This window comes from Thermobia domestica, chromosome 2, assembly GCF_964235325.1.
Source record: "Thermobia domestica chromosome 2, izTheDome1.hap1.1, whole genome shotgun sequence".
Lineage (NCBI taxonomy): Eukaryota > Metazoa > Arthropoda > Insecta > Zygentoma > Lepismatidae > Thermobia > Thermobia domestica.
The window spans coordinates 104,218,847-104,230,625 of NC_137455.1; the positions used below are offsets into that span (position 1 = coordinate 104,218,847).

General features: G+C 37.8%; 1 protein-coding gene across 1 annotated transcript; it reads right to left on the bottom strand.

Annotated features, from left to right (window-relative positions):
• Positions 1-4,257: 4,257 nt before the first annotated feature.
• Positions 4,258-11,378, bottom strand: LOC145679119 (uncharacterized). The gene is made up of 3 exons (XM_081749711.1): positions 9,806-11,378; positions 4,616-4,903; positions 4,258-4,388 (listed from the first exon to the last, which is right to left on the bottom strand). Exons 1-3 carry the CDS (start codon positions 11,376-11,378, stop codon positions 4,258-4,260), a joined length of 1,992 nt encoding a protein of 663 aa, XP_081605837.1.
• Between the last annotated feature and the right edge of the window lie 401 nt (positions 11,379-11,779).

Here is an 11,779-nt window from a genome sequence, read left to right on the forward strand (position 1 = left end):
TACATACCCGTTACGGCGATGTAACGGTACTTTTGGTGACGAGAATAAAAATACGCATACGTCAGAAGTCCCTTAAAAATGGAAAATTGCAACGAAACTTCGTATTGGGACTATTCGCAAAACAATAAGTGAATCGTGTTTTAATTTTTGCGAAAAAACAGTGTTGGGGCCTAGGCCCCATCCGAAAAAAAGAATTAATAATACCGTAATAGCGAAGGAAGGAGTGGACCGAAGGAAATGATTTTGTGTAGATATTATATAGAACCTATGTAAAATAAACCCTTTCGTCTTTCTGAAGTAACCCTATCAGTTTTGCTTCAAATTTGGCAGACAAGAGCAAACTGGAAATAAATTGACACGTTTTTTTTGTTTATGCGCATAAACATTCTAAGGGTTAAACATGCCTCCTGAAATACTATAAAATACACTATAATGTTTGTGCGTGTAGTTGATCTGCCAAATTTGAAGAAATCAGATGAATACACGACACTTGTGAAACACGAAAAGCAATATTTTACATATCCAATATCTACATACAACTTAATTCGCTTCGGTTTACTCCTTGCCACTCAACGCCTCGGTCCACTCATTTTTTTTTTTTTTTTTTTTTTTAGGAAAATACGAAATACGTATTCCCTCATCTTACCTCTACAATATTTGTGCACATTTCATTCACTTCGGTTCACTTCTTTTTGCCTTTCGGGGTCAAATTCCAAAATTTTGGATGGGGGCTTTTGGCCTGAAAAGCGTTTTTCCCCGAAAATAAAAAACGCGTATTCGTTTATTTTTTGCCTATTGTTCATACACAAAGTTATGTTGCAATTCTGCATGTCCTTTACACACATCTGACATACAGTTACTAGCACTTTTGATTTTTCGTGATCAAAGGTTTGGAGGGGTCGGTGCCTCACCCAACCGTTTTCTCCAGGAAAACATCAAACCGGTATCCTCATATTACGTCTGCAGTATCTGTGGACAAGTTCATCCACTTGGGTTCATTTCTTCTTGCCTTTCGGGCGTCAAAATTTAAAATTTTGGGTGGGGCCTTTGAAACCTAAAACCGTTCTCATGCAGAACATAAAAAAACCGTATTCGTTTATTTCTTTTTGTATCTTCCATACGCAAAGTTATGTTGCAATTCTTCATGTCCTTTACACACATCTGACAACTGTTACTAGCACTTTTGATATTTCATGATCAAATGTTTGGAGGGATCCCTGACCACCCAACCTTTTTTCGAGGAAAATACGAAACCCGTATTCCCTCATTTGATGTTATACAATATCTGTGCAGAATTTCATTCAATTCGGTTCACTTTAATTTGCCTTTCGAGCGTCAAATTTCAGAATTTTGGGTGGGAGCTTTTGACACCTAAACTGTTTTTCTGTAGAAAATAAAAAAAACAGTATCCGTTTCCTTTTTGCGTATTGTCCATACACAAAGTTTCGTTGCAATTCTTCATGTCCTTCACACAAATCTGACGTCCTGTTACTAGCACTTTAATATTTCGTGATCAAAGATTCGGAGGGGTCCGTGCACCACCCAACCATTTTTCTCGGAAAATGCGAAAACCGTATCCATATTTTACGTCTGCAATATCTACGGACAATTTCATCTACTTGATTCACTTCTTCCTTGCTTGTCGGGCGTCAACGTTAAAATTTTTGGGTGGGGATTTTTGCAACCTAAAACCGCTTTTACGCAGAACATAAAAAATCCGTATTCGTTTATTCTTTGTGTATTGTCCATACACAAAGTGTCATTGCAATTCTTCATATCCTTTACACACATCTGACACTGATACTAGCACTTTAGATTTTTCGTGATCAAATGTTTGGAGGGGTGCGGTCCCCACCGAACCGTTTTTCCAGAAACATGGGAAACCCGTATCCTCCTTTTACGTCGTCAATATCTGTGCACACTTTCATTCACTCCGGTTCACTTCTTGCCTTTCGGACGTCAACATTCAAAATTTCGGGTGCGAGCCTTTTCCCCCTAAAACCGTTTCTCCGTAGAACAAAAATCCCGTATTCGTTTATTTTTTGCGTATTGTCCATACACAAAGTTACGTTGCAATTCTTCATGTGATTTACACTTATCTGACATAATGCTACTAGCACTTTTGATATTCCTTGATCAAAGCTTTGGAGGGGTCCGGGGCCCACGCAACCCTTTTTTCCAGGAAAATACGAAATCCGTATTCCCTCATTTTATATCTACAATATCTGCCCTGAATTTTATTAACTTCGGTTCACTTCCTTTTGCCTTTCCGGCGTCAATTTTCAAACTTTTGGGTAGGAGATTTTGCCCCTAAACCGTTTTTTCCGCAGAAAATAAAAAAATGTTAGTTAATTTTTTGCGTATTGTCCATACACAAAGTATCGTTGCAATTATTCATGTCCTTTACACACATGTGACATACTGTTACCAGCACTTTTGATTTTTAGTAATCAAAGGTTTTGGGGGGTCGGTGCACCACCTAACCGTTTTTTCATTAAAATACGATACCCGCATTCCCTCATTTTATGTCTACAGTATCTGTGCACAATTTCATTCACTTCGGTTCATTTCTTTTTGCCTTTTGGTCACCAATTTTCAATATTTTGGGAGTGGGATTTTGCCCCCTAAAAACAGTTTTTTTTGCAGAACATAAAAAAACAGTATTCGTTTATTTTTTGGTGTATTGTCCATACACAAAGCTATGTTGCAATTCTTCATGTCCTTTTCACACATGACATAATGTTACTAGCACTTTTGATATTCCTTGATCAAAGGTTTGGAGGGGTTCGTGCCCCACCAAACCCTTTTTGCAGGAAAATACGAAACCTGTATCCTCATTTTATGTCTACAATATCTGTGCACAATTTCATTACTTTGGCTCACTTCTTGCCTTTCGATCGTCAACTTTCAAAACTTTGGGTTGGGGCTTTTGCCCCCTAAAACCGTGCTTCCGCAGAACATAAGAAACCCGTTTTCTTTTCTTTTTTGCGTATTGTCCATACACAAAGTCATGTTGCAATCTTTATGTCCTGTACACGCATCTGATATACTGTTACTAGCACTTTTGATATTTCGTGATCAAAGTTTTGGACGGGTCCTTTCCCCACCCAACCGGCTTTTTTCAGGAATATACGAAACCCGTATTGCCTCATTTTACGTCGACAATATCTGTGCACAATTTCATTGACTTCGATTCACTTTTATTCGCCTTTCGGGCGTCAACTTCCAAAATTTTGGGTTGGGCCTTTTGCCCCTAAAACTGTTTTTCAGGAGAAAATCAAAAAACGTAATCGTTTATTTTTTGCGTATTGTCCATACATAAAGTTTCGTTGCAATTCTTCATGTTCTTTACACAATCTGACATACTGTTACTAGCACGTTTGATATTTCGTGACCAAATGTTTGGTGGGGTCCGGGCCCCACCAAACCGCTTTCTCCGTTAAAATTCGAAACCCGGATTTCCTCATTTTACGTCTGCAATATATCTGCACAGTTTCATTCACTTTGGTTCAGTTGTTCTTGCCTTTCGGGTGTCAGCTTTGAAAATTTTGGGATTGGCTTTTATATTAAACTTTTACATTATGTATTTTTTCTGTTTTATGAAATTCTTCTTCCGGAATGGAAGGAGAGAAATGGTTTCCTCTGATATCTGTTTCTTGCCATTCATCTTGTTTGAACTGCTTAAGTAAGATCATTTTGTAACTTTTGATGTCATCCAACTCCGTCACAATAATAAAGTTGTCATTTTTAACAATTTGTTTTATTCTCTTATTTGCAGTTTGCCACACTGATATATTTGTTACAAAATTGATGTTTGGTCCAACGCCTTTCGAATTGGCAACCAACCGAAGCGCCGAGCATTTTGGGTTGCCTGCTATTGCAGGAAAAGGAGAATTGCAGGTGGTAATGCACTTTTGGAGTCGTGTATACATTATTACACCTATTTCATCTTTGGTCGATCATTGTCTTTTTTCTTGGCGATCTTGCTTTGAGCACTTAGGATATATTCCGGGTCTCTGCAGGGCATCCCACGTTGTACCATAGAATCTACTATCTCAGGAAGAATACACTCTTTAAAAAACCGTATAAGTTTCGGTAGCATAACATTTTCCCATAATTCTTCATCTCTTCTTACCTCCACAATGTGTAAAGGTGACTTATCATCAATGTATACAACTAAAAAGCATTTGTCTAATTTTGTAATATTCAACTGGCCCTGAATTTGGTAGTAGTAGTCTTTGTTTTTTGTATTTAGTCCTATAGTTCCGTCTGGAAGGGCTCTAAGAAAAATGCCCCTTTCTTTTTCTTTATCTCTTCAGTGACATCCTTATTTCTGAGTGAAGGAACACACTTTACTTCCACTAACGCATCATCTTCTACTACATATCCTGAAATATGATTAGCAGGGAATTAATTGATAGACTAGAATGAAAAGATTTTTTTAAAAGTAATATAATAATCTGTCTGTCCCTTTTCCATAAACAAAAAGGAAGTGGTTTGGTTTCGTTCAGATTCAGTTAATACCTCTAATTATAGCACACTGAACAAACAGTACTTATTAGAGTTAAACAATTATTATATTATATCAACAAAGTAGTTGAAAAATATTTCTTACCATCTGGACTAGTAGCTAAGAAACTATACTTAGAATCAATATATAATCCTCGTTTCTCTACTGTCACATTCTTCTCCTCCGCAAACTTTCGTAGAGCAACATCTTCATGATTTCTTCCGTATTCTATTGATGGTGTCGATAGATTTCTCTTGTGTAAAATGTCTTTCACCAACACATGGCACGAAGTGTGATCTTTACGTTTCACAACTTTACCGAACGTGGATGACGTTAGACGGTAGCGGCGATGTTCTTCATAAATCGAATTCCCATGCTGTCCGCGGGAGGATACTTCAATAAAGTACTTTCATCTGAACTGACCTAATATGAAAAATAATGTAAAGTATTCTTGAAACAGGACAGGGTGAACTGAAATTTGTAAGCGATATTGTAAGCACAAATAGCTACTTTTCCTACAAATATTAAAAGGAATGTTTATTAAACATATCCTTCAAAATTATCTTTCTCGAGGTATATGTTTGCGAAATATGTAAAAACGAAGTTTCGAGACAACCTGGAATCGTAGAGTTGAAACATATTTTATAATTACATGAATCCACAAAACTGATAGGCTCCCAGAAATTCTCATAATTTTCTCTACTTACTCAATGTGTATCCATCCACACATAAATTATAAGAATTTTAAAAGAATTTCGCTTGATTTCAATTAGTGGAGCATGACATATCAATTCTGCGATTGACGATTGTCTCTGAAAGAAGAAACAAGTGAGTATCGTTCCACAGTGTGAAACTACGGTAGACTTCCAAACTATACAAATTACATAGTAAAACTGAAAATAGTAGAGACCGGAAGTAGTTGATTTCTACCACTTTTGGTTTAAATAGAAGATTGTCGAAGGAGATTGTACCTATTCTTGGAACGATGAATCGATTCTCAGAAACCTCTTGTCGATACCTCTTACCGTTTTTGACTTATGACAAATACTGTTGAAACCGGAATTGGCCGATTTGTATAGCTTCCGTTTTAACTTGAAGATTGGTGAAGGAGATAGGACATATTCTTAGGATGCTGAATCGATTTTTGAAAACTGCTTGTCGATAACTCTTACAGTTTTTATGTCAATGAAAATCAATATTGAAACCGGAAGTAGTAGTGAATTTCTACCACTTCCGGTTTTAGTGGAAATACAGAAGTCGAAGTGTTTTGTTTCCTTCACACCTTGAATCGATTTCTGAGAACCGTTTGACGCAAGATATTATCGTTTCTGGGTTATGAGTATTACTGTTGAAACAGGAAGTGGTAAAAATCGACCACTTTCGGTTTAAGTAGGAGGTTTTTGAAGGAGATGGAATCTGTTCCTGGGATGCTGAATCGATTCCCGAAAACCACTTGTCGATAGTTTTTACCGCTTAAATTGTATGAAAATAGCTCTTACCGTTTTTGCTGTGATACCTGTTGACAGATAGACAGACGGACGGACACAACCGTTCTAAAGGACTTCAATTTCTTATGCATAGCATAGTTTGGAAATCTAAAATTAATCCAGAAGTTTCAGAGGCATCATTGTGATACAATGATAGCTACGTGATATATATAGAGACGTGCAGATGGACGGGGGTCTTACCCAACCCATCCCAGAAAATTCTGAGCAAATGAAAAAAAAAAATACTCCTATAGAAAAATAAATAGCAAATTCCACATTTTAGAAGTTGGAAAAGTCGGATCTCACTGAGGAATGAATTTTTTCTTTTATCATACCACTTTTGTGATGGAATAATCATCAAAGCTGGTAATTGCGCGTCAATTTTTTTTTTTTTTTTTTTTTTTGCGAATCACGTTTTCGGACGTTCAAAATTCTCAGCAATTACATTTTTTTTTTTAGTTTCTACCAGGAACGTAGCCAGAGCTCTGATTTGGGTGGGTGGGGGGGCATATATACTAAACTAGTAGTATAAATAGCAAACTAGTATTTATATACTAGTTTAAATATTTGGAAGGCAAGTCAAGATTTGGACCCCGTGCTCCCCCTAGCTACATCCTTGGTTTCTACACAACTTTTTTCCGCTGTAGAATTAAATAGTAGCCAGTACCCAAGTGAATTAAATAGCTGCATAAATTGCTTGCTATAGTACAACATGTAAATAAATTCTAGAGAAAAAAATCATTCAAGTCATAGCCTACGATGCGGGAGCTTGCGAATATGATTCCCGACTGGCGTTTTTACCATGCCTTGAAAGAAAGAAAGCGAAACAGATACCCTACTATGGCACCTGAAATGCCCGCGGCTGAGTCAACACTTACAAGTTAGAAACATTTTGGCGGAACAAGACAGGAAAACCAATCCGGCAGGAGGGGGAGTAGAAATGACATGCCAATTCCAATGTGAAAACCCTCTGTGCAGCACAAATGAAAAAAAAAAGTCTTATCAGATCCCCTCGTTTGCTTGCTTGCTTCTCAATTCTTGGAATTCTAACCCGAAGCTAGTCAGTCACGTGATGTGCAAAGCAGAGAAATTCTTCGTTCATCTCTTCCCCACCGTACCGTTTACGAGATAGGATGTACTCATAACTGATAGATGACACTTATTATTATTATTATTCAAACTAATGAAATAAGGAACTTCACACTTACCCGTCCGATTTTCAGATTTTTCACCTCAAATCGTTAGTTTAGGTTAGTTGCTAAAATTATTATTTTCGAAAGAGTTCTTTTATACTAGAAATAATTTAGAGAGAGGAGGGATAGTGTGAAGTTGTCCACCCATGAACAATATCCATATAGTTATACTGCATTATATAACTAGTTGCTCATCAGTTTACGCAGTTCTGAAGCTGCCTATCTCAGTTTTGCAAAAGTAAATATTTTATTTGACAAATATGTTTGAGGACCAAGTGGCATGTAATTATAATCGTACTTCTTCTCTTTAATCAACATCATATTCGTATACATCGCTCATTGTCATGATATGTATCATCATAATTAATTCCACATAATCTCTAGTCCATTAACAATAAATTATTATTATATTGTGCTAAAGATCGAACAAAATGACATGCACAAATTTTATACGTACCATGGAATATTTCAGAACGAAAATGATTCTCACATGTGAATATTATTATATTATTTAATCGTCAACACTATTTATATCTTGCTTACTGTCCGATCCTAATTGACAAATATTACCTATAAACCAAGATTTCGAAGATAGAGACCCCCCCCCCTGGTATGGCGTACGGTTCACGGGTATCCTTGCGAGCCACTGTTCTTAGCACTCTAATTTATTGAAATAACTTACAGTACAATGGTACCCTTATTTGGTTCACAGTGAGAGAGTATTAAATGTAATACAATATTCCGTCCCAGTCTAAATAGTGAGTCAATATATTAGATTGTATATAGAAACTGGTAGGTACTGAGAACAAATGCTAAACAACGTAAACAAAACATAATTAAAAACCAGAGACAAAAATAATGTAAATATACATTAAACAATAAGTAAAACGAATATAAAGAGTTATCTACTAACATACTCCAGTAACACGAAGCTTATATATATATATATATATATATATATATATATATATATATATATATATATATATATATATATATATATACATACAATCTTACCTTTCATCATGCTGTATTGAATCTTCAGCGGTTCCTTGTTCTTGATAACATGGAAAAGAATCATCAACAGAAACAACAATTTCAGTTTTGCGACGTTTAGCTGCGGCTTGAGCAGATTTTGAGCGCTTATTTCGTTTTCTGGTTTTTGATAAAGGTCGTTTACGAGCCATTATGTATTTGCAGTATATCAGCTCACGCCTGATTGGTAACACCTTCAACTCGTTAGCTACACTGCGAAATAGGTGATAGTAGGACCTTGTAGTTGTAGAACATCCCGTCGAAAATGCGAGTGGCGCTAGCGTACAGATGTTTCTTTTAAAATGTTAACACTTTCCGCATTTATTCTCGAAATACATAAAGTACGTTGGTAATACATGATGAAGTATAATATCGAGAGGAAGAAGACATTTCAGTGTTTAGAACGATATATAAATGTTGAAGATCGCTGGCCTCTGTCGACAAATATAAGTAGTCAAAAAACGGACTTGCGCTGTGGTGTGCAGTTTAGTTGCATTTTTTCATTCCAATATCTAGTTCTTAAGATAATTAAAAACAATTCAAGCTTCAAGAAAAATTTAATACCATTTCATTCTAATCAATAATAATCAGGGAATAACATATTCAAGTTTTGGAACGAAATTTTTATTAATTATTGCTCTAAATTGGAACAAATTTTAATTAATTATTAATTAATTATATAAGCGCATATTGATTATATCAACATAAAATTAATCATTACTACTTTTAAATATATTGCTTTAATGTTATATACTCAGATCATTTCGATAAATTGCGTTTTTTAGTAATTCTGAGTAGAGTGCCAACGCCCTTAAGTCGATTATAAGCCTTCTTACAGATCGTTTTCAGATGAGGAGACCATTTAAGGTGTCGGTCAAAGGTAATGCCAAGATAAGTCACTGTGTTCTGTGGTTGTAATGGAAGATGATCGACATGAACGTGGAAATTAGCCGGATTTCGGTATACTTTGCATCGTTTGCCAGGCGGGAGGAAAATGATAGTCTGTGTTTTATCAGGGTTGAGCTTGAGGCGCCAGTGTCTGCACCATGAAAGAAAGTCATCAATGGCTGCTTGTAAGAGACGATTAATCTGTTGAATGGTAGAAGCAACAGCAAGAAACGCCGTGTCATCAGCATATTGGTAGAGTGTGACGTTAGGTGGGAGAGGAGGAAAGTCAGCCACATAGAGAAGATAGAGAAGGGGAGAGAGTGATGAGCCTTGGGGAACGCCGGAGTGAAGGAAAATGGGATGCGATAATTGGTTGTTGATGGAGACGTAGCTGAGGCGACAAGTAAGAAAATGAAAAATAAAACGGATATAACAGAGAGGAAGGTCAAAGGAAAAAAGTTTATAGATCAGACCAAGATGCCAAACTTTGTCAAATGCTTTTTCCAAATCAAATAGAACAAGGCAGGACGGTTTGGAGGAATTAAATTGATTTGTTATGTGAGTGGTTAGACGAAGGAGTTGGTCATTGATACTGAATTGGGGTCGAAAGCCTGCTTGGTGGAGGGGGATGAGATTACGTTCAGAGAGATGGAGATGGAGTCGGGAGACGAGGATGCGTTCAAGTAATTTACTGAAGACGAGAGTAAGCTGGATGGGACGGTAGGAAGAAACTGCATGGGGTGGTTTGTTAGGTTTCAAGAACATTAATGTGGTAGAGGTTTTCCAAGGAGACGGAAGAAGTCCAGTACGTAATATAAACGTGTAGATGGCAGCCAATAAGTAATGGAGAACATAAGGCGCTTCTTTAAGGTGTCGGTAGGATATGCGATCTGAACCTGGTGCAGAGTTTCTTTTGCCAAGAAGACTGTGAGAAATATCTTCGACGGTAATAGGAGATGTAAGGGCAGAATCCTGAGGTAGTACGTGATTGGGATGGGGCTGAAGGGCAGGTGAAGAAAGCTGTAATGTGTCTGTAGGGTGACGGCGCAATGAAGGATCGGGAGAGAGAGGGGTAAAGATGCCTTGAAGGTAAGATGAAAAAGCATTAGCTTTGGTGAGATCATCTGGGAGTGGTTGCTCGTTTTCAATAAGTGTATAGGAGGTACTAGAACTTTTGCCTGTGAGGCGGTGAAACCGCTTCCAGAATTTGGTAGGATGAGAGGCTTTGCCAAGTTGGTTGCAGGAGGTAATCCACTGACGGCGTTTATAGGCGACAAGGTAATTGTGAACTGTCCGTTGATATTGGCGATGGAGGCGAAGTGAGTCGAGATTACCAGTACGAGTAAAGTCTCTAAAATGCTGACGAGAGCGATGAATGAGATGAAGATACTGTGGGGAAAGGCCAGGCCGAAATGGATGAACAGTGCTCTGAGGTATGTATTGGGCAGATGCGGTATGAATGGCGCCAGTTATTGAGTCAAGAGATTGATACATTTCGTCTTCTGTTGTAGGGGGAGGGATGCGATCTAACTGTGTTTGTAGAGACATGCGGTAGCCATGCCAGTTTGCTTTGTCAAAGCGAAGTACAGTGCGGACATGTAGTGAGGAAGTATCACTAGGAGTATGATGCAGAGGTGTGAGGGCGAGCAGAATAGGTACATGATCACTTCCAAGCGGATCTAACACAGTTATATTATTCCGTGTAATTAGATTTGAAGAAGTAATGACTATATCGGGAGTTGTGTTGCTTTCAGGGCGGGTCGGTTGGGGTAAGTCATGGAAGAAACCAGTAGTATGAGTAGTGAGGTAAGTGCGGAAATGGTCCTGTTGATGAGCAGTGCGGCTATGAAAGTTGATATCAGCTAAAATGATGTAAGTACGAAAATGATCAGAGATATATTGAAAGAAAGGATATGGAATGGGGTGGCCTGGTCGAACGTAAATCGTTGCAACGGTGATATTAAGAGTTTTGAAATATAGTGTAGTGATGAGATGTTCAGGCAATGCGTCTAGAGAGGAACAGTGTTGACGGTATGGAATTGACGGTGAAAAACCGATGGCAACACCTCCACATGCCCGCCGAGCTGGTGCGGTATTATCATGGCGAAGAAGAGTATAACGTGAGATGTGCGGATGCAAGCGAGGAGTAAGATGGGTTTCGTTCAACAGAAAACAATGAATATTCTCCTCTAGCAGAAGTTGTTCGAATAGGATTTTGTGTTGTAGGAGAGAGCGGATGTTCAGAAACAGAAAATGAAGAGCCATGATGTGGTACGATAAAAGTAAGATGCAAAGGAAAATTAGACTTCTGTCTGTAGCTTGTCGGAGTGGAAATAGACGGTTTGTCCAGAATATGTAGCGGTGAAATTAATGTGCAGAATATCTTTAGCAGCTTGTTGGACTTTGACAAAGAAGCGGATGAATATTTTGTAAGGTGACAGTAAGAAAGGATAAGAACTGTGTAATAGTAATAGGTTGGCAAGCGTCAGCAGGTGTCGGAAGAGTTTGGGTGGCATGTGGACGTAACGGAACAGTTAATTCTGGTTTGAACGGGTCAGCGGTGGGTCGAGCTTTGCATTTATAACTGTATGTGGGATGATCTGTAGCATTACAAGTAGAACAATGTGGGGGTCCGTGATTGTTAGGACATTGACGGGTGTTATGAG

What these genes read in the sequence shown, in the direction of transcription:
- LOC145679119 (XM_081749711.1), bottom strand. Translation starts at nt 11,378, where the DNA reads ATGGCTCTTCATTTTCTGTTTCTGAACATCCGCTCTCTCCTACAACAC. An exon ending in CCAGCTTACTCTCGTCTTCA is followed by an intron (nt 4,904 to 9,805) that starts GTAAATTACTTG and finishes ACTTTATTGAAG; the next exon opens with TATCCTCCCGCGGACAGCAT. An exon ending in CTTAGCTACTAGTCCAGATG is followed by an intron (nt 4,389 to 4,615) that starts GTAAGAAATATT and finishes ATCATATTTCAG; the next exon opens with GATATGTAGTAGAAGATGAT.